Here is a 26,691-nt window from a genome sequence, read left to right as displayed (position 1 = left end):
TAACTATTGTGGTACGTGACAACAATGAATGGCACTTCCGCATGATTAAAATTCTTTGAGACAAGGAGGAGCTCCGGACCTAGATTCGTCTTAATTCAAGAAAAGGACCTACGTAAGTTCCACCACATGCAAAACAGGGAGACCAGGCAGTGCAGTAAGTATGACACGTCGACTGTCAGCGTCCAGCTTTTTGCAACCACTCTAAGGATGGAACCGTGTCATAAATTTTAACGCACAATTGTAATCCCGCACAAACAAATCCTTTACATTACAAAATAATAATCATAATAACAACGCACAAACCATTCCTTTACAACATCTTCCTAAACACCGATTGCTCAGCTAGCAAGTGGTGCAACTTGCAACTATAATTTTCAGCCTTTCAGTACAGGACTAACATTTATGTCAAACGTAAGACTACCACCATCGACCAAAAAAAACAAAAAGGATGACAGCCAACAAGGAAACAAGGGCATCTCAATATAGCACCAAAAAGTTTCCACAGACTAAAAACAGAGAGGAATGATACATGAAATCAAGATTGACTACCATTTCATCATGGCCATGGTGCTGCATAGATGACTTTAAATGTATCCAAAAAATTTGTTAATAAACTCCTTGGAAAGATAATCTGTCCCGCAAAGTGTCGAAGATGGAGGACGCAGCAGCATTTTGTGCTAGAGTTAGTTTTAGCCGGCCAAACAGTTCACTGTCTTTAGCCTGTGATGCAGCATCTGCAGCTTCCTTAGCCATGCCAATTCGTGCATATGCCTGGTTTAAAAAAAAAAAAAAGGAATAAGACAAGATAAATAAAAACCAAATGAAGAGGAACTTGGAATGATGGCCAAGCATGTCCATGTTTGAACTTGCCATGACACCGGATGTTGGAATGTCTGAATTAAGACCGCTATGTGTAAGGCAAGTTCCGGAGACATGGCAATAAAATGCTGAAACTTCCTTCTAAAAGTCAACACCAGTACTTAGAGAGCTTTCTCAAGGTCTCCTATTGATATATAAAACTAATGATATATAAAGTTAATCAAAAACATATATATTATACCTCTGATCTTTCCCGGGGTTCTGCAAGTTTCGGAATGTATTTGAGAGCTTCTGCTTTCTCATTGGCATCAATACAGGCTTCCACAAAGGGTTTATAACCTATTAATAAGATAAAGGAACTGCAGAATTACTAAATGAATAATATAATTATATAGAAGATATGCAAGTGAAAAATAGTGGTAACAGAAGAAGTGATTTTATTTATATATCTGCAACTTAAAATAACCTTTAGCTCATTTAAAAAAAATACTTTATTTGCAATTTTATTTGTACTACTACACTGATGTGTAAATTCATGAAAAATGTGTGGCAGACTAAAGAACTTGGAAATTTTACCACCCGGTGGCCTCTTCTCTTTCGAAAATTTTTCTAAAGCATCCCAGTCTCTCACAGTAGCCAATGCAAACGCTTTCAGCCAGTACCATCTCTTCTCAGAAACCTGCAAAAAGATTAGCTTCATAACAGAAATCATGAAAGATGCAATTACTATATTTGAGACTTGTTCAAGTGAAAAAATTGTAAGAACCTTGAATTCTGCTCTCACTCTCATTGCAGCCCGATGGTTTCCCAGTACAATGCAAGTTCGAATAGTATCGCTGATGCTAGAACCAACAAATATAGCCTGCTTTGTTGAGACTTCTAACTCATGTTGCAACCTATAAAAAAGAAATGCAAGTAAAAGATGGGAAATGCACAAGGAATAGTTCTAGTTATAGCTCAATTAACATTGACCATAAGGACGATCAGTTAAGATCATAAGATTTAGATCCATTTCATGGATCATACAATCCCTTGGATCATATAATCCAACTTGATTATAAAACTTACATTAAACCTTATGAAATTCCATTTTCTATAATTTATTTGATTACATGGCTTTATGAATCAGTTATTTATTGCTAACAAACCTCAAGCACAAAAATTAGCAAGAAGCATTTTTCTTCTAAAAGGTAAAAGAAAAAATTTAGGATCTGTGGATTTAAAAGCAAGAGGCAAATTTTCATAGTCTTACAATTGTTTGTTAAATTCATCTACGTTACAATTAACTCAACAGAAAGGATCTTGCAGTCCGTGAGTCTGCCTGATCTTACCCCTTTTATGATTTATGACCCACCCGACTCTAACAACATGGAGTATTACATTTTGAAAGCATCAAGATCAAGCTGTTTTCTTTGGATGGTTATCATCCAATGATAAAGCACAAGAAGCAGTTTGACAAGCACAAACTTCTGACGTCTGAGAGTTCACATTTGACACATTCAAGTGTTGTTTGAGCTTCTTGCAATTCTTGAAATTATTAAAAATATGATAAAATCTGATAAGCACAGTGCCAAATCTAGACAAGCATAAACATATGGCAGCCAAATACTTCATCAACTGCACATCTATTTGTGTGGGCCCCAGTTGACTCTTGGCTTCAGATCTATCTAGACAGGCTACTAGGCTATGTGGCGCATAGCAACAGCGTGACGCTCTCTACCTCACAGGCCTGTCAATCCAGCATGCCTCCATCTGATAAAAATGTAAAAGCCAATAACTTTTCAATAACCAAGACTGGTCTCTGTTCATGTCCTCCAAAGACACAATAGTTGGGAAACTCCTTCAGGCAGAGGCAGCATACTTTATGTAGGTCCATCATGTGATATTCATGTCAATATGGTTTAATAATTGAAACATCTAACAGTCATGTGTTTGCTTCATTCATCCAAGTAAGAAGCATCTTATGAAAAGTTCTTGAATTCCCCCTCCCGTTTTGTTTGGAACCCTTCCTCAATGGCTGTGTCCTCACCCAAGGATATTGCTGGAAGGAAGCACCATCAGTTTATTAACATTGCTCATGGTAAAACTGATGATAATTGTAACCCATAAGCACTAGCATAGACTCGTAAAAAGCTGCAGAATACCTCCACAAGTAACTAGGACATGACTGGAGTCAAATAGCAACCCAAAGAACCTGATTAGGATAACCATGCTAATTTGAGCTTCTTTGAACATGTAGGGGAAATACCACTTTGTTTCTGGGACCAGAAATTCCTTAATTGAAAAGAACAGCCTAACTTTATCCCATCAAGATGGGGCTGCCTATGAAATAGAACTCAAATTAAGGCCTCACAAAAGAAATGTGCATATCATATTGTCCCAACACATTGCCTAGGAGCAATAATTCCAGTGTGACTAGATGCATCATCTGCAGACCAGATTGAGCCTTAGTTAATCCTGAGATAGGGGAGAGGATAGAATGGATTAGAGAAAATTGTTTCCAGTCCAAGAAGTGAAATTTAACAACCTTAACATAAATAAACCTAATGCATATCAGAAAAAGCTTTTCACTAATCAAGAACCTAAGAACCAAGAAGTCACCGGAATTGCAACTTCTGGATGCACCAAGATGTGACAGATTGTATCCCTGGTATCCAGCCTTAGAAAGTTAAATTACATATGGTCAACATCTTCAGCCATCTACAATGCTTTGCTTGTACTCTCAATAAAAAGGATGCACCAGGATGAGAAAGTTGTAATTTGTAAAATCATATCAAACAATGTACAAATAAAAAGAAATAATTACTACTAAACAGCATGTGAAACTCCACCAATCCCCACATCAACTTTCTATCTCTAGATACCATTACCAAACAAGAAATTTTTGGTTGAAAGAAAAGAAAGAATTTTCAAACAATGTACAAATAAAAAGAAATAATTATTAATGAACAGCACATAAAACTCCAATCTCCATGGAGCAGCTTACTATCAACTCTCTATTATAGCTCAAACCATTGTCAAACAAGATTCCTTTAGCTGAAAGAAATGAAAGAATTTTCAAACTAATTCTGCAAAAGCCAAGCAAAGATCATTATAGAAAGGACTTATGGATCTAGATCAAAAAGTTGCTATTCTATTCCTTTATACAATTCTGATACCCTAAACTAAATCATATAATATAAATCTTAATAGAAAGTATGATGCATCCTATCTATTTCCAGAATGAGAAAATCTGATTACAGTTTTTCCTCATTGCTCCTTACTTTTTCCTTATAGAAATTTGCACAATTTTGTCAAATGCCTACGTTTTCTCACAACTTGCCTAAACAACCACCACAGGAACACCTGAAGAATGATGATGATAGATGGTCATTAAATTAGTTCCATGGAGTTATATTTTGCAATACAACTTGCAGTGCTAGTCACATCAAGATTGCTTTTGCTGTCTGCTTGTATTTTGTTCAACCCTGCCTGAGGCAACAGTGTTTCAGCCTGTCATTTATATACACTTGGAGATGGTTAAGGAATCAGGTATTTAGCCTGTAAAATGGTGTGAAAACCAGTCAATCATCCATTTTATTACCTCAACAATTTTGCATGCTCCTCAGCAGCTTTTGATTCAAAGGTGTGTTCTTTGGTCTCAGAGAAAAGTTTCTGAGCTTGCTCAATAAGCCTTATGCGTGGTCCATGGAGAGGAGATCCTCCTTTGCTTGCCATTGGATTCTTTTCTAGGTCCCATGATTCCTTTAACAAGAGGAAAGCAACATCCTGCAAAAACCAGTATCTTGATTATATTGAATGAAGCATTCTAAAATTGAGGGGGATAGTAGAAAGGTTGTTCAAGGTTAAGCAAAATAACAATTCATGCTTGTTATTATATGGAATGACAAAAAAAAAAAAAAAGATACAAGCTTTCGAAAGACAAAGATCATATGGACTTATACTTGCTCATGCAGTTCCAATCAAGGAAAGCTGAACCACCCTAAACCATCCAGTTCGAAGCATGCCGAACCGTATAAACAGTAGATCTGGATGGTTCCAACCTTCAAAAAGAGACATCGAAAAAAAACCAGAGGGAGAAGGAAAGAGAGGAAAAGAGAAAGAAGGAAGAAAAAGGAGAGGAGGAAATGGCCTCCGAAGGGCCGGTGAGGCCGCTGCTACTGCCAAGGCGGTGGGCCTCATCCCAATCCAACACGAGAGAGAGAGAGAGAGAGAGAGAGAGAGAAGGGGAGGAAAGGAAAAGGAGATGGAGAAAAGGCCTCTAGAGGTTGGCAGAGGGTCGCCGAGGCCAAAGGAGGCACTGCAGAGGTGGTAGGCCTCTGTTCGATCGAAACAGAGACTTCTCCAATATTTTTCTTTTTTTCTGGATTTTTCGATGAAGTCGGCAATGCCTGATAAAACAAAAATAAAAAAGAAACATGAGCCGAAGCCCCTATTTCGATCGAATGGAGGCCCACCGCCTCCGCAATGCCTCCAGCGGCATCTAAAAGCCGTATCTCCCTCTTCTTTTCCTCCCTCCTCGCTCTCTCTCTCCTCTCTTTTCTTGTCCTCTCCCCCTCTCTGCTGTGTCGGATAGAGATGAGGCCCACCACCTTAGTAGTAGCAGCGATGGCCTCGCCAGCCCTCCGACGGCCGTTTCCCTCTCCCTTTCCTTCCCTTTCTTCTCTCTCTTTTCCTTTCTTTCCTCCCTCTCCCCCTCTCAGCTGTGTCGGTTCGAACCCAGCATGAAATGGTATGGCAGCGTACTGAACTATATCATCAACCGACTAGTCCGGGATCCGATACTGGCACGGCAAACCTTGGTTCCAATTATATAGGAAACTGATATTTACCTTTAGCATTTAACATGCAAGATAATAAAGTCAATAAAAATAGTGCTAAATGTATAAAATCATCAAATGCTTAAAAATATTAATTTTTTCCAAATTTCAACAAGTATTTTTGTAAACATTGCCGATAACAGCAGCAAACAAATGTTATGGACATATGCATTCAAATGTAGGAATATGTCAAAGCAATAAGACAAGGAATATCTTAAGGATGTAACAAGCTAAATGCTACTTATCATCCTTCCATACAAATCACATTGTCAAGATATCAAACTTTTGCCAATTATGAGACAAATTTCATAGCCATACTTATGTATAGCACACAAAAATTATGTTTAGTAGTTTTTTAATAATCTAGTGGGCAAAAACAAGAACACATTTTAATTATTACAATGAATCAATTTGTTTACCATAAATGATTATACTGCCCAAAGATGTTTGGCTTTTTAGCCGCAGAAACATACTGAATTATTTGGTACATTTTCTAGCAGAAGAACAGTATGTGTGGAGACAGAACCTGTAAACAGGACCATAAATTCAACTCATCTCAACTAAGCCTTAATCTAAACAGTTGGCTTCGGCTGCATGAATCTATACAGTACCATAACCAACAACCACAATTCCACTTACTTGGTGTTTGAATATATGATTTATGTTTTACTTTACCTACATGAGCATAGTTTTGACCCAATCATCTCCTCTCTTGACCTCTTCAATAATTCAAGCCCCTTACCATGCTCAAACCATCCAACATGTTATCCACTAGCATGCTTCAAGACATGTACTAGAGTTTAACACTATTGGCTCAATTTTGCTGCACATAACCACTCCACATAACCCTCGGTGTTCTCATCTCCTCAGCATCCATGTGGCAGGACCCTCTTTTTCACCAATGTTCCATGTCATTTAAGATACTCCCTAAAGTCTCAGAGGCTTCTTTGATCACAAACACCTATCATCATACCAGGATCAGATTTGCTGTGCACATTGGTATGTGCCACTTGGCTTGGCTTAGTCCAGGTATGCTATCAGATCACCTAGAAAGAAAGCCCAGCCCCACCACCAGGGAATGTTTGGATGCTCAGGCAGCAATTACCCAAGAAGTGTAAAACCATAGAATAGAATGTTGCTATTGAGATCCCAAAAGAAAAGTTTAGTTTGAAATTCTATTTCAATTGCTGTTTGGATAATGATGGAAAATTCTATGGAAGAAATACACAAAATCCAACAAACTGAAATATAGTAGGTGTGCATTTCTAGCTCCACTCATTCCCCTCTAATTTCATGATTTCAATCAACAAGGTTCTCATTATGTTTGAATGTTGAATCTTCCCTAATAAGAATAGAATAAACAAGTATCAAATTTCCAATCTCTGGCTTCGAAGCACAAAGCCCAAGAGAGATTGTGCCTTCATCTTCCAAGGGCCAGGCCAGGCATCTGACAATCTGAAAAGAGACCGACCAAGTTTTTAAGTTTCAACCAAAATTGATCCGGTTCTACCAAAATGAATCAGTTTCAGTCAAGTTCAATCCAAAATCAGCCAATTTCAGTCAGTGTTGGTGGTGTCTGACGGCTTTGGCTTAACCTATTTTCGCTAAAACTAACTGAAAATATTGTTTCTTTTCTTTTTCTTATGGTAGAATTTATGGAGCCTCTCTAGCCTCTCAACATTCTGCTAATCTAGTTATGATTAGACTTTAAACAAAATATTTTCACAAAACATTCTTTGCATGCATTAAGCATTGGATAACTTCTAATTTATCTTGCTGATTTAATACGAGTAGAGAATGATATGCTGTTTCATGTCTATTGATGGACTAATGAATGTTGTTATCATAAATTAGTAGGCATCAACCTTGAACAAATTAAAATGTTACTATGCTTCCTTGATTAAGTGCTTGGAGTACTTGGTAGAACCATGGTCTTAGTTTCATATCATACCTGAGTGCGTTGGTGAATGAAATTATTTCATGATATATCCAAAGGACATATCACATAGCTTCGAATCTTATAACTTATCAATTATGTGCTAGATGGCATACTCTTGTCAATCCTATGATTAGGAACTATTTTTCATTTTGTTGACTTTGAAATATTCCAGTATGGAGAGAGGTAATATGAAATGGTGAAAAGGATGGTGCTTGATTACTCAAAATACAAAATTATGATCCAAGATAAAAGACAATAAGATGATGTGCAATAACTAGCCTTAACTACTTTTGTTACTTTTAATTTGTTCCCTTTAAAAAAAAAAAAACTTTGTTCTGAAATTTTTTGCCCAAAACTTAGAGAGAAATGGCCAGAATTGTTGAAATTGAAACTCAATCAGAAGTACCAGAACTGAAAATGAAGCCAAGTTCCAACACCTTGGAAAAGACCAATATATGTGATCTCTTCATCCTATCTAGTTTCATCTCTCACCTTCTATCCTTAAAAAACACTTAGTAGATGAAAAGGGAGAGGACAATAACAATTTGAATGGCAATAGCCAGAACATAGATTGGACTTAGGAGCCTACTATTGTTCCATGGGGACCGGACATCTTGGGGTCACCCACAGGGAGACTTGGGGGTGGAAGGGCTACTTCTAATAATGAGGAACCCATGAAGGAAAGCTCCACATGATAAATGTAGGAAAAGAAAAATCGAGTTGGAGTGGATTTTTATTTCACATGGAGTCAGGTTTTTTTCATGTTTAACTTAAACTCCATATTGCAATCTAAACAGCAATTTGGGGGAAAAAACATGATATGGTTGGGATTCCCTTCGGATGCATGATTCCTTGATAATATAATGGTTTTGACATGTATCCAGACAAGCCCTTTATGGTTTATTTAAACCAGAGCTTTAACAAATAGTGTGACCTGAACGACTTTACAAATTGAATGGGTTAGTTAAGCAACCATCAGAGACCATTTCTTTCCAAGGTTTTTATCTAAAGGTTTTACATCCTTAGTAGTTTGGACAAAGACATTGTAAAAGTTCAGAAAAGGGAGAGAACTAAGAAGCCCTAACTGGCTAACTCTCTCCATGTTTGACTCCTTTCCTCTTTGAGTGCACCAACATTACTACACCAACAACAATCCAAAGCATCACATCAGCTGGTGGCTGAGGCACTCACTCCTTCATTGTCTTGCTCCCTACTTCACCAACATTACTACACCAACAACAATCCAAAGCATCACATCTGCTGGTGGCTGAGGCACTCACTCCTTCATTGTCTTGCTCCCTACTTGTTGGTCATCTCCTTTACAGCTCCACCACCCACTACCTGATTTCTCAATGCCACCTCTCCACCACAACCTTGCTTCCGAAGTCCAAACACTAAGGTCACTCTTTCACTGTGTCTTAAATGTCTCTGACCCCAACCTCCTGATGCCAATACACTGACACCACTCTCCTCTGTCACCAGGCCATCCACCATGCATGTCAGTATTTTTCATTTTTAATATGTAATTGGCCATAGTAGTTGACCCAACATTTGAAATAGCAACCCTATGACTTAGTGAGGTCTAAGGCTGAAAATGGATATGGAGCTGATACTAGTATATGCATGCTTGTACGAATATTTTCTCCATGAGTATGAAATGATACAAATAGTAAATAGATACCAAAATTAGTATCCATATTTGTTCTAAACCAATACAGACAAGCAGATATTAAGCATATCTATATTTGTTCGCAATGGATATAGATACAAGTCAGCTATTAGCTATAACCATCCCTTTTCTATCCAAGACACATACACATCGGACATTATTTGGATATAAATCAGATTCTAAGTCAAATCCAATAATAAAAACTAATATTAATTACATAAGCCACATCCAGATTGCATGTGACACGTCACTAAGACTCTAAATCATAGTTATTAAACGCGCACAGAGACCGACCCAGTCAAGAGTCCATGTCATTGTTCCGATGGGATTTGTATTAAAATATTAAAAATTTTAAAAAATAAAATATATAATATAAAAATATTAATAATTTTTTTGCATCAAATACCACCATTACTCTTTAATTACTGTGTAAATAAAAACTAATCACGAATTATCCATTTTTAGAGAGCTTGTAAGAAAAATTATAGGTAATGTAGGAACACATAAAAGTTATTAATATTTTAAATGTTTTTAATAATAAAGTTCTGCAAATATTATAGAGAATAATATAAGTATATTCAATGCATTTTTATCGAAGAGAAATGGAATATCAAAGAAATATATAAACATTAATGACTTAAATATGAAATATCAGAATATACATCAAGTGACCATTTAATGATGTGAATAGATATAAATAGGTAAAACTACCTATATAAAATAGCAACAAATGATTTTGCAGCTTGGTTGTTAAGCGTTTGCTATCCAAGTGAAAGGTCACTGCTTTGAAAGGGTTATTTTGAACTTGTCTGCCGGCTACCTGGATCCAGATGTAAAAATCCTTAAAATCAAATTCAGAACTGGATCCAACCAGACTGACAAGTGGATATTTGAATTTATATCCAAATTTGATCAGATACCAGAATTTCTAACCAAATTCATATCCTCTTCATTCATCTCCACACCCCATTTTATTAAATTTATCTTTTTCCTATCTGTTCACATTTAAAAAAGAAAACAAGAAGAATCATATTGGTACCTCTTCACCATTATCTTTGAACAATGATTAGTTTTCACTCCATTTCCAGCTAAATTTCTTAATTCTGGTTATGCTCCTCTTTAAACTTCACCTTTTTCTATTTCTTATCCAATCTAAACAGGTTCTTGTCTCAAAAATTAACTTTATACTATAGCAATATGAGACATTATACAACAACGTCATCTAATTATCAAGATTCAGACCAATCTATGATGCATGCGATGGTAGGCTCTTTAAGTTGGATCATTTTTTGGGCAACTGCAACCAAAATTTGCTTGTCTCACCACAAAAAATTTCACACTTGCCTTTGGTAGATCATAAACATTCTTTAGATCTCAATACATCTCTTTAATTTCAGCATTCATCCATAAGCTACCATGTAACCCCATGAGGCACTTCCTGATACCTGTCACATGCTTAACTCTAAGTTAATAGAAATCATGTGCACGTTTTATCTCTTTTCCTCTCTAAGCCTATCCATCAATTGCCTAAACAAAACAATGGCATCAACAACTGATCAAATTATTATAAAGCCAAATGATTAACAAAGTATGTTGACAATTCCTCAGACTTGGACAATCTCCATCTTTATGACATGACCATTGATAATATCAACATGATAGTTGATTCAACTCAGCATGCTGTCTATTTTGATCTACAAATACATGAATCACATGGTTCCCCAATGATGTAGCATACCTCATATGGTATTTTGTCTAGGCATAATGCCTTGCTCTATGTGCTCTTCAATGTTTTCTACTTACGCTAAACGGTAATAACTAAAAGTAAGACTATAGAAAACAATTAAACAATATTATCCACAAATAAAAAACAATAATGCAATGTAACAATTATTTAGTCTGCTTACGGTCTAATTTTGCAAAGGGTGAGCCTTGGTGCAACGGTAAGATTGTTGCATCGTGACTAGGTCACAAGTTTGGAACATGGAAATAGCCTCTTTGCACGAAGGGTTAAGGCTGTATATATTTGACACTCCCTGGACCTCGTAATGGTAGGAGCCTTGTGCACTGAGTCACCCATCAAGGGTTCACCAAACTAGATAGTTCAAGGCATGCCGAACTATACCAGCAGCTAATCAGTGTGATTCGGGTATTCAATTCGAAACGTTGGCGAAAATGGAGCAAAGGAGAAGAAAAGAGAGAAAGATAGAGGAGGGGAAGGTTGGAGGTGGCTGGCGGTGGCTCGACAAACCCACCAAAGGGCTGCCGAGGCCTCCGGGGCTCCACGATCCTCCATGAGATGCGAGAAGAGAGAGAGAGAGGGAGAGGGGGAGGAAAGAGGGAGGGAAAAGCAGTGGGGAAGCCGTCGGACGGCACCATGGGTTCGAAATAGGGGCGATACCCCTATTTAATCGTCTTTTTTAAAAAAGACGATAAATAGTGAAGCCAACAAACCCATTGTTGGCTTCACTATTTATTGCATTTAAAAAAAACACGATGAAATAGGACACTACCTCTGTTTCGAACCTACAATGACTGTTAGGCTTTTTGAGCCATCTAACGGCCACCGACGGCCCTCCAACAACCTCCCCATCGCCTTCCCCTTCTTCCTCTTCCCTCTCTTCCTCTCTCTCTACTTTCATTTTCTCTCACGGAGGACCGTGAGCCTAGGAGGCCTCGGCGGCCCTCTTCCCTCTCTTCCTCTCTCTCTACTTTCATTTTCTCTCATGAAGGACCGTGAGTCTAGGAGGCCTCGGCGGCCCTCCAGTGGCCACCATCAGCATCTCCACCGGCCTTTCTTTCCGTCCCTCCCCCCTCTCTCTTTCTCTCTTCAGTTCATCCCTCGTTTCTATGCCGGTTTGGACCCGATCCAATCCAATATGAGGGTGTACCGACTCGTACCACCAACCAGCCAGCACAAGGTCCTATTCCAACTCGGCGAGCCTTGCGCCCATCTAATAATTGTCAATTAGTTAGCAGGTCACTGTTTAACATAAAGTGGTTATCAAGTCAAAATGACCAAAATATGAAAAAGTGATCCAGTCAATCAATGATTGACAAACATAAGTGACAACTATGATTATTTTCATTCATAACCAAAGGGAACTATAATTAGCATAATATATCACAAGATGGATTGCTTTTAAAGTTATGCCTACCTAAGACTAAGATGGTTCTGCAGATACAGAAAACATAGTAAACAATCAAAATTTTTTTCCATTGGGACCTTTCAATAACTCAACCTACTTGAAGTCGGCCAGTTGATAGGAAAAAGTCCTTCAAAAATTCATGCTTATAGAATCTGCAATCAGAGAAACAACGAGTGCATTTTCAAAATGTTAACTTTTAATGATACAGTCTTTAATCACCAAGGCGAAAGAAAATCCAGTCCTATAAAAAGCTTGATGCAATACCTTGCATATGTTATAAACAAATCTCGAGCTAAAGGTCTTGCATTTATTGTTCCAAAGAAATCTAAAGCGGGCTTCTGCAATAAAAAAGCAGCTCCACGTGATACGAAAATAGAAAAATACATAACAGTTACATTCATACAGTATGTACTTTTATTCCCAACAAATATACCTTCTGCCAGATGTGGAAAAGAACAAGATAAACAAGGTCGGTATCACCACTTTCAGTTGCCTTAAGCAGTGCAGTATCTTCCTCCCCAATGCTTAGCAACAGAGGGACCTGATAAATCCAAGTTTTAGTTTTGCTTTCAAACGTTGTGCAAGTCGACAACTTGTGAAAAAAGAACCCAACGGTCAGGTTATAAATATTCCCCCTTCCCCCCATACAAACATATAAACATGTATGTGTATGACATTTATAATATTTACATGTATTTAGGAATATACATGTATGCATGTACATTTAAATTAGGCACTAGATGATCATTTCACTAGTTGCAATACTAACTAGTTTTACATTAGATTTCAAATAGGCGAAGTGTGGAGATAACCATTGGTGCTATTGATATCACCAAAAATTTTACATTCATTACTAGAATGATGAAGAATAACTTTCTTTGCCACTGCTACTTGCAACACTCACTACCATAAATCCCATCAACTATCCAGTTCACAGTCTTCTTGGCACAAACTCATACAACCTCAATGTTTCAACATTCACTAGGCGAACATGGAATACATGGTCCTTTGTAATTTTAAGAGGGAAAAATATGTTAAAGAAATTTATTCAAACTAGTCACGTCATGTGAAAGTACATAAATTGTTTACTTACATATACTTGAATATTGCATGAAAGGACATAGACTATCATAGGTGTCTTTTGGCTAATCACCCGTAAGGCTATCCTCATATATGACATGGCATCAGGTTAGTTGGAAAAGATTACAGTGTATGTGGTTATATGCGGAGGTACACAAATAGTGTTCTCATGTATACTTTATGAATATCATATGAAAGAGCATAGCCCATAGGTGGATGATCACCCAAGAGACTAGCCTCATGTAAATATGAGAAAAGGTTCGCATATTAAAGTTAGTGTGCATGTATATGTATGTGTGTGTGTGTGTGACTGTCTGTCTGTCTGTTTGTATGTATGTATGTATATAGTTATTTCCGTCATTAGTTGATTGTTCTATTCACTGCAAATATAGCTCCCTAAGTTTCAAAGGCAAATCATGAGATCCTCCATTGACCTGAGTCACCTGACAATGATTCACCCCATCCAATAAAATAACTAATCAAGATGCATAAATATGCATAAAAGGAAAAATAAAGAAAAACATGCTGCTACCACAGGCATTAACAATATATCTGTGTAAGTGCATGCACATAAGCATGTCAATGCACATTTATATTAGCATGCCTAATAATCAATTTCATGTCTTCTAAATATCAACCAAGGAGAACATGAGGACAAGGTTAAAACCCAAGGTTAGAAACATCCAACTGCTGACATATCCATGGCAGCCAATGATAATAGGGTATTGGCAAAAGAAATTTGCCATGGACTTGGCTATTTATAACAAATATTCTTGAACAATAAATGAATCAAGTGAACCTCTAGTTATTAGATATGTCAATCAGTCTATCACAGTTCTAAAGCAGCACCACTTTCACTTTCCTCAGAAGTTTATAAGTATTTTGTAAATTTGTCATCCTTATCAAGTGCAGTATGTAGCAAACAAACATACAAACATACACATGAACAAGAGTTTCGTAGATTAAGGAATTTAGCATGCCTGTTTGGAAGAACGTGGCTCATGATCAACAAGCAATGCAGCTAACTTCCGCCGCCCGGTGTTATCTGCATGAGCAGCAATCGCTGCATAAGATATGCCTTTGCATAATTTCAGCTGTAATTCAACCATTGATGCTTCAGACATTGCAAGATTCAAGAAAATATATATAGCAAACTCCACACATATGGAAATGCAGACCTTGTCAAGCAAGATTTCAAGAAGAGCAGCATCTTGTATAGCTGGTGAAGCTGTTATCTTAGAACATGCCCAATGCATTAGAACCACCTCCTACAAAAGATTTTCAATAAAGTTAAAATTACTTGCAAGCTTGTATAATATCTAATTATCTATTGCTTTTTTCCAAATATTTTTAACACCAGCAACGGACATATCCAATAGATATATACTTATGTACACATAATACAAGCAAACACAGACACGCTGACACACTAACACGCACCATATCAAAAGGCACATTAAGAGCTTTGGGTCTGTCATATCTGCCCATACTGGATAATAACTAACTGTTAATTAAAAGTTTATATAATATCAGTTATATCTATCAACAAGATTGAAACATGGCAGTTCCTTTAGTTTATAAGAATCCTATTCAAATTTAAAGATGGAACTACTACAACCTAAACCCCTCTCTCTGCCACACACCTTAAAAACCTCCACTCTCATCTACAATTTGTTTCTATCAAATATTTTTTTCCATATTTTCCTTCTCTAGACCAAAAGTACACTGCACATGCCTGTAGATTAGTTTATGTGTATTTGAGTGAGTGAGTGAGTGAGTGAGTGAGTGAGAGTGTGTGCGTGCGTGTGTGTTTGAAGTAAAAGCCCAATCACAACGAATCTATGGATGGCTTAGCATCTTACTTTCCAATAATTTTTTATTAAGCATAACCTCTGTCAATGCAAGCTTCGAAATAAAAAGAATTTTTTCAGCAATCAGCTGCCAGCATTTAGATGCCACACTAGATTAAGTCCATGGGTTAGAAAGCATGTTAATATTCCTACATGTTAGAAGATTTTACGCAACAATACAACATGGTAGACACTGTTCAACGACCCAGTAAGCTTGCATATTGCCATATTACTGGAGTCATGGATAATGTACACAAGAAAAATTGTTATTTTTACTGAACATTGCTCAGATTTCTTCTACTTGGAATATAAGTCTACATGCTATTTGACTTTTTTTATCAGGCAACAGAAAAATATATGCAAACAAACACATAAGGAAAAGGAAAATTACAGGGTTCAAGTTAAGGTACTCGGAGATTCGAAGAGCCACAAGGTGGTGGTTGGCATTAACTAAGCGCCCAATCAGAACTGGTGCTGTAAGCACCTGCAATAAAGAATATGTATGTCATGGTTAACACAAAACAATGACAAAAAAATACATGCAATATAAACAACTCAATTCTAGCAGAACAATGAAGACCTTATATTGTTGAATGCTCAGGGGTATCCCAATCTCGTGGTTGCGAACAGCATTTAATACTCGCAGTGTTTTGCACATTTCTTGAAAGCGATCACGGTCTTGTGGAAAATGACTGCCAAAGCCAACTGGATATCATTGCCAAGATCACAATCAGAAAGAAGTTGCTCTTTTAAGATGAAACAACTATGAGACATTTGATGGGTTACTGTAAACTATGACTACATTGGCTATTAAATAGTTGTTCCTCCAAAACTTGGGATTCATGTGGTTCATGGGAAAAATTTTACCTTACTGGAATGTGTTTTCGAGGAAACTTATGCCTGGATACATATACGCAGGAAAGTGGTTTTGGCATATTTGGTTGACCATGGGAAAGTAGCATAGGAAGCACACTTTTCAGAGTGATTTATTTTTGGTTGAGCATCTATATTCTAAGGAAAGTTGTGTAAAATAGCTTTATGCCCTTAATAAATTGACCACAAGGGAGAAAAAGGACATAAGCCACTAATGTTAAGGGCATTTCTGGAGGGAAAAAAAAAGGATTTTACCTCAGTTATCAAGCCCATGGGAGAATAGGTTTCCCATGTTCTATGTGGGTTTCTATTTCCCATGGGAGGTGGGAAGCTTATTCCCATGGGAAGGCTACCTTCCCATCTCTCTCTTGTTTGAAACCTCCAACCAAACATAAGCCACTTTGTCATTGCCCCGTTGACCACACTTCCCCCCTCCTCTTCCCATGAACCAAACGAGTCCTTAACATCCAACTCAAGAAACTACAGTCCTAGATGATCCATGCTAACAAGGTGCCCAGAATGTTCAGCAAGAAGTTGTGGCATGAAGATATTAGTGGCACTAATTGGTGTTTGCATACACAAACACAAGATTGAAGAAATTGTGACATACCAATCCTAAGAATAAAAGTATTATATTAGTAACATCAGTTATCATGGAACTGAACTTATGAACCACCACACAAAGAGAGTGTGTGTGAAGAAAAAGCAAGCAATGATGACCCTTAAGAAAAATGAACCAACTACTACATGAACGTTATTGAAAAGAGTGAAAATTGTAGAGTGGCGATATCTAGCCATGGACTTTCACAAAGATCACGTTATCCATAGTCTCTCTTAATTTTTCAAGAAAGCATGGCCAAAGATGTGCACTTATCAAGGATGCCATGATATTTAGGCAGATACGGACCAGCAAAACAAATTAAAACAAAAAACCAACATAGAGATATACTTCTGTGGTAACATCTTAACAGAGCTCAAAAAAATATAATTAAAAAAAAACAAAACAAAACAAAACAGACGATGCAACTAAAGGAGGATTGTGCAAAAGATGGGTAGGGCATTGAATGACCAAAGTGAAAGATAAACTGGAGTCACTTTTTTTGGATTTTAGAAGGACAAACAAAGAGAGGAATAAACAAGAAAGAAACAAATCAATATAAGACAGGAAAGAAATAAAACAAAAGCAAAGGCAACCTGCTCCATCATGCTAAATGCCCCACCACACTCACCTCCCCCTTTTCCCACCTTTTCTCATCCCCCCTCTCTCAGTGCCTATCTGCTCCTACACTTGCAATTGTTAGAACAAGATAAAGTCCTAAGGGCCATAGATCTAATTAGGGAACATGTTTAGTCTTCAAAGAAGTGCTCTACCAGACTTTATGTTGAGTAAATAAAAAACCATTCTTCTTCCTTCTTCCTCACTCTGATATTTAGCAACTGAATCGGAAAATTTCAAATCTGAGTGAAAGAATTCAAATCTAGCTTTAAATATAACATTCAACTATTCAAGGTTCTTACAGAGATTGAGTTGACAGTCATCCAGATCAAGAGCAAATAAAAACTCTTAACATATAAAATTAAAAGAAGATTGTGGGTGAAGCCATGACACAAGGGGTCATGACCCATGACGTATGCCCCTCTAAAACAACAGTTGGCCCAACAACTAGCTTTTGTACCATTACTTCTCAAATATCCCTCTTACATTCCACTGGAAAAACAAGGATTAATAATATCATGTCCTATTCTTAGTCCTCAACATTATATAAACCAAATGTAAATGAAATGGAATTTGGAAACCAGCACAAATCTAAATCAGCTTTACTGAACGTAACTAAATTGCTAACCAGCACAAACCTAAATCAATTTTAGGATATTGATCATACAAGAAAATACTCTCTCTCTCTCTCTCTCTCTCTCTCTCTCTCTCTCTCTCGTTCTTTCTCTATGGCTGTTGCTCTACTTTCTAGTATCACCTAATAATTTTCATTTTTCTTGGGGTCACCATGAGATTGGCTTCTTGGCTCCTTCAAATATGTAAGCAATTTGACATAAAAGATTCTGTTGCTTTATAATGATGATTTTTATCTAAAATGTTTGAAAGAATTGTTGACAATCTGTGGCTATTGCAAATGTAGTCAATTTTTGTTTTTTCAGAGTTTATCTAGCATGCTTTGCTTTGTTGAAAGAACTGTTGAAATCTCTGGCAATTATAAAATGCAATCAATTTTTGTAAGGTAGTATAAAGACCACGAGTCCTTACATTGTATTGGAACTTCAAGTGGTGTAACACTGTTACATGTAAAATAATTCATATTAGCTCAGATCTTTAACTTATATTATTCTAAATCCTATTTCCTCTGCATTCAACTAGAAAGCCAACATTGCCTTTAACATAATACAAATCCCTCTTGCTCAATCTTGATGCCTCCCCAATCCAGACCTATAATTATAGGGCAACAAAAAGATTATTGATAGAAAAACATTTTGGTTAATAATAATTTTTTGAGCTGCCTGGGAGAAAAACTCTAGTCCAGCCCCTAGAGGTTGTGAAGCACTATAAAGATAAAAATATTGAGGTTGATGTACACTGTGATTACAATTATTAAATTATTAATAAGTAAACTGGATGACAAAAAAATATTGCACCAACAAAGAGATCATCATCGAAACTTGGATAGAGATGGTGCAGCCCAAGGTTTTAAATATCAGTATGGAGCCCCATACTGTTTTTCCATCGGAATAGTATAGCACTAGTACCTATAGTACGAACCAAAATTGATTGATTCTAAAAATTTGAAAAACCATCAGTGTAGAATAGTACAGCAGGTACGGTGGTTGCCTGTACACACCAGTATGGACTGGTATAAACTGATACAGCTGTACATACCATTACAATTATTTCAGCATCACAGCACCTGTATTAGTGCTGGTTTCACACAGATTGTACAGTACAGGTCGCATTCGACAGTTTTTGAAACCATAGTGCAACTGTTGCCATGTGTAGCAAAAAGTAGTAGAAGTCAATGTAACAGAAGGTACATTATAGCGATGCACAAAGGGTACAAAGAAGTTGAGGATGAACAATATGGAAAAATGGGTTGAAATTGTGAAAAAAGGGTTTGAAAGGATTGCAATGATAAAAGATGAATCTCTTGATAGGAACTTATTAGGAAGATTCTGATGGGGTATAATTTCCCATATTCATCAGTTTCTAGGATTATTTCTTACAAACAGATGAAAATATCATTCTAAAGAAGCAAAAAAAAAAAAAAAGATATGGATGAAAGCTTGGTTTCCTACATCAAGGAATGGTGAATGAATTTTAATCTTTCTATATCAACATGTTAGCAAATGCTTTCAAAGAATAAGTGAGGGTTTAATAGTCAAATATGAGATTTTTTTTTACGTACTTAGAAATGTGAATCATGTCATTACAATGACAAATATCAAATTGATGAAGATGCTGCTAGATTTTGGTTGTGATATCAGAATAAACCAAATACAGTTCAATATCAAAATAATACATATATGCACTCTAGATCTAAATGTGTGTGCATTATTGAGGAAAAGTTAAAAGACCAAAAGGAACATCCTAAAATTTTTTCCATTTTATAATTATTCTATGCATAGTACATTTGCTACTAGATTCAGTTCAAAATTATGGTAAAACAAGAAAAAACAGAAATTGATTTAATGTTAAGCAATGTGTAAATAACAGAAAATTGAACAGGGGAAACACAAGAGGCATGACCAAATTAACCTACATGAGATTGATTTTAAAAAAAAATGACAAGACCCCCATATTTTTTCACATAAAAAAGGGGGTTTACATGGTATAATTGATAAAGCTTCTATCATAGGGCAACATATATCTTCTTTTTCTAAACTAGAGAGGTAATCCCCAAGAAAACCAACCTGCAGAAAGCCCAGCCATAACTAGCAGCTCTCAGTAGTGTGCGTTGGCGTGAAACATCAAATTCATGCCCAGCAGCATCTATACAAGCCTCCACTGCCTCTGGCAGAGAGGATCGAATCAATCGTAGGTTTTCATCAGCCTGCCAATGTCAACAGAATAATAGGTTCAAAAAACTGTACATGAAAAAAATAAATAAAAAATAAAAAGACCATGAATTGGTACCAATTTTCACTATGAATTAAAAGTATGGCATCAATAAAATTAGCTGGTAAAAGTTTAGTATGAGTTCAAAGAAACAACCTAGGCATCGAAAGCCAAAAGCAGGTTGCTCAAGGTCATCCCCAGTCATTTAGCTGTTGTCTTAGATTCGAAGAACAAGCAGGTGCAGGTGTTAGTTAAGTTTATTGGTACTGGAATTAAGCACATAAGATGCACATGATGGGGAATATGCAAGGCTATTTGGCTATGTTGGGCTTGTGCCACCTGAAGCAACTTTTTTTTGGTTTGAGATTTTTTACAGACTCTTGACTGGCCCCTGTTATCCATATTTCATTCCGATAGTCATGTGGGATCACCTGTGAGTATGCCAAATGCCCAACAGTTGTTTAAAATATAGATTGCAGTGACTAATGCTATGATTCATCGGAATAAATAATGGTTTATTTGACTAATAAGCCAACCCATAGTTCACAGGTTGTTCATTTAGGACTGCAAATCAGAGCATTCACACCTGTTCACCAGGGCAGGATTAAAACATGTGTCAATTAGTTATATATTTCTTATTTTCTGAATATGGGTCAAAGACGAAATAAGACATGCATGACTAAGTCGTTGAGATTAATAAAAGAAAAGGAATCTGGATAAAATTGGAGAAGGTTGATCGAGATTTTATAGAAGCTCTTTAACAAACCTTTTCTAATTTCCAAAACACATTTCAGTTTTTCTTATCAATTGTTTACTGTGGCTATTTTGTATGATCTATTCCATGATCCAGGTTAAAGTGCATTAACTAGAGAGGATCAATATGCTGTCTCAGAGTTTGATGTAACTTGCAACTCATATCATTATATGTTGTGATGAGATGATCCATATGAAACAGCAGTAAATTTCCTCAACAAATTAATATAGTATCAGTTCTCATATTCTAGAGTTTAAAGCGAACCTTTCTCTAACTACTTTTTCTTTATTCCTCTTCTTCCAAGCCCGTATAAATCTAGCAAACCTAAAAGCAGGTCTTCCCATGAATAACCCTATAAAGATGTCTAGAGAAAAAGTAGACTCATTCTCTTTCTAGAAACAAAAATGTGACAAAATGGCTTCACATTACCTTTATAATTGAAACTATGTAGCAATAAAGGCTTCTATTTCCTACTCAACACCAGTTAGACACATGTCAATACAATGGATAAGTCATCAATAATCCATATGTGTTTCTAGAGCTGGGGAAAAAAATCTCCAAGATAGATATATGCATACATAAAGACATGCATATTACATAGATACATTTCTATATACACATGTAATATATACTATATATTATGTATCATAAATTATACATCACATAGTATATACTATGGTAACTATACATCTACATTATAGATTATATGCACATTACACATATATATATCGATATATATGTATACATATATATGTACACACATATATATACATACATACATATATATGTATACATATATATATATACATACATACATACATATACATACATATATATATATAGATACATACATACATACATATACCTACATATATGTGTGTGTGTGTGTGTGTACACACATACATATATATGTATGTATATGTATATATATACATATGTATACACGTACACGTACCCATACACGTGTACACGTATATGTATGTATGTATGTATATGTATGTCTGTGTGTGTGTGTGTGTGTATGTATGTATATATATATGTATATATATGAATGTATGTATGTATGTATGTATATATACATGTATATATGTATATGTATATGTAGGTGTGTATATATGTATATTTATATGTATATGTATATGTAGATGTGTGTGTGTGTGTGTGTGTGTGTAGTTAGTTAGTTAGTTAGTGTTGGTGTGTGTGTGTGTGTGTGTGTGTGTTGAGTAATAACAAATCTCATCACATGCTGATATAAAACCATTGTGCAGCTATCACGATTTGTAGCAGCACATCCTGCATAAGGATCATTAGAATTGGAAGAGTTCATGTAAAATAGAATGTAGCCTTCAGATTTCTCTAGCCCATAAGACAACATTATGCACGTGTATTCTTACCACTGAGAAATAGAAAGGTTGCAGGATCTATCAATAACTCCTTAAAGAAAGAAAGATAAGGTTTTTCCAATTCAAAATAGTAGAAAGAGTTAACTTCAGTTACACTCATCCTCTTTAAGTCCTTGAAGACTTGAATCAACCACCAAGAGTTCCAAGAAATTTGTTGATTGGCTCAGTAGTGGTTAGTTTCCTTCAAAAAGTTATACAATCTCACCTTCTATATTTTCCAAAACATTATCATTACTGAGTCTCTTAAGTGGCATGCAATCAACTGGTTCAATAACACAACAAGAACATAAACATCCATATATAAGAAAGCTGACCTAGTTCTTTTAATTTATATTTTACAGAACTACAAAGATACCTTAGCACTTCTCCTGTCAAAGTGATCCAAAGCATCATACAATAAAGCAGCCGGTGATGTGCTTCCAATTTGAAAGATTGAAACGGTGGAATCAGGAACTCGTTGTATGAATTCCATATATGAATTTGAAAGAATTCTTACTCCATCACATTCTGGAACGAGTCTTATTGGTTCATCATATAGATAACGAACCGGATTTCCACGGGGACCCACCATCAGAAGCATTTCATCCCAATATAGTAGCACACTGTCCAGCCCACACCAAGCTATCTGTTCCGGGGGCAATGCTGACTGCAAGATAGATGTAAAATTTATATCTACAAGTACATATCACACTTAGAATACAGTTTGCACAATTAAAAAAAATAAAATGTAAGACAACACCATATGCAACGAATACAGAACCATCGTGAACCGCCAAGTCCAGGGTGTTCTGAGCCATGCTAGCAGCATATTAGGATGGTTCTAGTGTTCAAAATGAAAAACCGGCAAAGGAGGGGAAGAGGGTGAAGGAGAGAGGAAAAGAAAGGGGGGAGGGAGGGAGGGAGAAGGAGAGGAGGGGAGGGTCTCCAAAGGTGCCCAGAGGCCATCAGAGGCCGTAAAGGGCCAAAGGAGTTGCCCCACCCTCCGGACGATCCAAATAGAGGTCCATCAAGCCCCCCTTTTTTAACAATTTTTAACATGTTGCCGACTTCATTTAAAATTTTTTTTTTATTTTATGATTTTAGATAAAGTCGGCAAGTTAGCAACAAAGTTGCTAACTTCACTTAAAAATCATAAAATTAAAAAAGGGGCCCAATTGACCCCTGTTTCGATTGGCCAGAGGGAGGAGACCCTCCTCTGACCCTCCCTCTCTCTCTCCACTGCGTTGATATGGGCCCGACATGGAACAATATGAGGGTGTACCGAACCATGCTACCGACCGGTTAGTCCAGCTTTTTAATGTCGGCACAGCAAACCTTGACCATAAATCGATTTATAAGGAAGGATGAGGATGCTCCAAACATTTACTTATATCCAAAGGGCATCAGGAACATAAATGACACAAGATCAAAGTGATGAGATAGTAAGAAGCATTTCATAATTGATAAAGGTGAGTACAAAAGTGTCTATCTCTGGTCTTTCATTACTGCTAAACAAATAATAAAAACACTTAAGATCAGATTACATATTGCTGACTATAGACACAAAGTTATTCACAGAGAATTGTACCGCATTAAATACCAGCATGAGGTGTTGTATTGTGTAAATTTAGGAAAATATGATTTGACACGTTACTCAATGATAAAAAGCACTTAATATTGGCAGTTTGTTAAAATTACACTATGATGGAGACTAAGAAATAGATAATGTGCTATGATTAACAAAGTAAACTGACACAAGAAGCCCTAGACAATAGCATCTTCAAACCATGACTGCAATTCAAATGTTTTCCTGTTTTATACTGCCTAAATACACTTTAGTGCTCTAGTAGCTCAAAATCTCTAAGGAAACAAACAAAACAAGTAAGGTTGCCTTTTGCGTGTGTGTGTGTGTGTGTGTGAGAGAGAGAGAGAGAGAGAGAGAGAGAGCGCTAGCTGCTGGGCTAAGAAATTCTTTCATACAACATCAGAATTTATCCTCTCTGGCATTTAAATGGGAGCATTACAATTTGGCCACCAAAATCCATGTAATCACCACAATCCAACAGTTCTTCCGAGCACTTTACATAAACTGCAATTTTAAAAAAAAAAAAAATGCAGACCAAATAGCCTATCTGCAGACTCAACATTTCCATAAAAGCAAGAACTGGGTAATCTGGGTTACTAGGAAGTATTGTGACTGAACATGATGTTTTCGGTTTGAGGACCTTCTAAACAACTAATGAAGTTACCTTTCTTCTCCCTTTACTGGTGAAAAGAAAGTGCTTTTGCTTGTTCTATGTAGATATTAGCAACGTTAGGATCAATATAATGGTCATAAGATAGGAGTTTCATGAATAACACTTTATACATTCAGAAATTCCCAAACAAACATCATAACATATGGATAGATTAAAAAAAAAAAAAAAGTAAAGAAAACATGAAATAGAAGACAAAGGATAAAGAAAAGCGAGTAAGGCACGACTAACCTCGCAGTTGTACTCCGAAATGATCCTGGAGAAATCCGTGGTAATGACCAGGAGCCGCCCATCATGCGTGAAGGTAGCAAGATACTTCCCATTGTGCGAGACAGCCATTTTCTGCAACGGGCCTACCCCGATCCCGAGCTGCTGGACTCCGTCCTCCTCCACAGCCAAGACGTAATCACCGACCCCAAGAAGAACCTCCACGTTCCCCGACATCGTGTACTGAGGTTCGATGACAGCAACACACAAGGGATACTCCTCTATGCCCGGGTCGGCGAGCTTGCACGGCTTCGGGTTCTTGAAGTCAGGGACGCAAAAGATCTGGCGGTCCTCGGTGAGGCAGATCATGCCGTTCCCCCAGAAGACGCACTCGACGACGCCCTGCTCGAAGCACTCCTTGCCCATGGAGAATTGGGGGGCGGAGAGCTCAGCGCGGAGGTTGTAGAAGTAGACGGTGCCGTCCTGGACGACGCAGACAAGGGACTGGTCGTCGGTCCAAGCCATGCCAACGAGACGGCCGCCGGGGCGGTCCCATGCGGCGGAGGCGAGGGGAACGCCGGCGGAGTTGAAGATGTGGAGCTTGCGGCGGGCGGATTCGGCGTAGAGCTGGACGATCTTGGAGTCGTCGCGGATGGCGGCGATGGGACCGCCGAAGGGGGCGCAGGCGACGCGGTGGCGGGCGAGGTCCATGCGGCCCCACTGCATGGAGTAGATCTCAAGCTTGCGATAATAGCGGTCGTGGAGGAGCTGCCACTCCGCCGCGACGGCCACGGCGACGGCCGCCATGACTAGGGTTTGGGAGATGGGAAACACCTGGGGTTCGAATCGATGGCCGGAAACCCTAGATCTCCATCGAGGAAGGGAAGAGGGAAAGGAATAGGAGCAAGGGGCTTCTTGATGAACTAATAATAGGACAGAGAGGTCGCGTTTCTTGATTAAGACGTGGAAAGCAAATGATGGACGCGCACCGGCGTACCCTTGAAAGAGTTCCGCTGACAAATAAATAAAGAAGTCGAGTTCGTTTTAGATAAACGAAACCCGTGTCATGGAAGGTCGTCACATAACCATCGTTTTGCGCTTCTCGCTTCCAATATTGGTTCCTGTAACGGTTTCGGGTTTCGCCTAATGGTAACCGTGTAATTGTGCTTGGGTTTATATATCGATCCGGAGGATGTTATACGGTACTGGTCAGAAACATTCTTCGGGCGCGAAATACGGCAATCAGATTTTATTAGGCGTCAAACCTTAGCTTGTACTCAGTGCATCGCCCCACAATCTTAAAAGACGATCTGAATTAAGATAGATTATTATTATTAATATTATAATAAAATTATTAAAAATTTTGATTGATATATTTAATAGAACAATTTTATTGATAATATAATATTAAATTTTTAAAATATTTTTTAATTAAATTATTAATTTAATATTTTAACATATATTTGATAGAATCAATGATCCAAATTCTTAATCAGATCAATCTATGTAACATATATTAAAAATTTTAATTTTCATATATATTAAAGTTTAAAAATAATTTAATTATTTATTTAATTTTTAATGATAAAAATTATTTATTATCAAAATAGATGATTCAGTGGTTAATATTATTATTATTATAAAAAAATCTAAAATTTTTTTTTATTTTTTTAATACTTATTATTATTATTATTTTATTTTTTCTCCTTCTTTCTCTTTCTCCCGCACACCACACCCTGGCTCCCCACCCCCGACGGCCCCCGACTACTCCGCACACCCTACCTCCCACGGCACCCTATCTGTCACACCTCTGGTATCGCCCCCTAACCGTCCG

The 26,691-nt window shown here is 37.1% G+C and overlaps 1 protein-coding gene across 2 annotated transcripts; it reads right to left on the bottom strand.

Moving 5' to 3' along the window:
* Positions 1-238: 238 nt before the first annotated feature.
* On the bottom strand, positions 239-25,856 carry LOC105043146 (protein VACUOLELESS1). Of its 2 annotated transcripts, none has more exons than XM_073252692.1 (15): positions 24,882-25,856; positions 22,772-23,062; positions 20,115-20,254; positions 15,907-16,018; positions 15,718-15,810; positions 14,655-14,744; positions 14,457-14,570; positions 12,830-12,937; positions 12,661-12,734; positions 12,494-12,548; positions 4,403-4,587; positions 1,586-1,715; positions 1,399-1,498; positions 1,061-1,158; positions 239-771 (listed from the first exon to the last, which is right to left on the bottom strand). In XM_073252692.1, exons 1-15 carry the CDS (start codon positions 25,662-25,664, stop codon positions 607-609), a joined length of 2,538 nt encoding a protein of 845 aa, XP_073108793.1. In that variant the 5' UTR covers positions 25,665-25,856; the 3' UTR covers positions 239-606. The 2 variants fall into 2 exon arrangements, with proteins under 2 accessions (XP_073108793.1, XP_010918871.1); XM_010920569.4 differs by having other exon boundaries at positions 1,396-1,498; positions 24,882-25,855.
* Between the last annotated feature and the right edge of the window lie 835 nt (positions 25,857-26,691).

Source organism: Elaeis guineensis, chromosome 2 (assembly GCF_000442705.2).
Source record: "Elaeis guineensis isolate ETL-2024a chromosome 2, EG11, whole genome shotgun sequence".
NCBI lineage: Eukaryota > Viridiplantae > Streptophyta > Magnoliopsida > Arecales > Arecaceae > Elaeis > Elaeis guineensis.
Note: the sequence above shows the minus strand (reverse complement) of the source record. Positions and strands in the feature narration are given on the sequence as shown.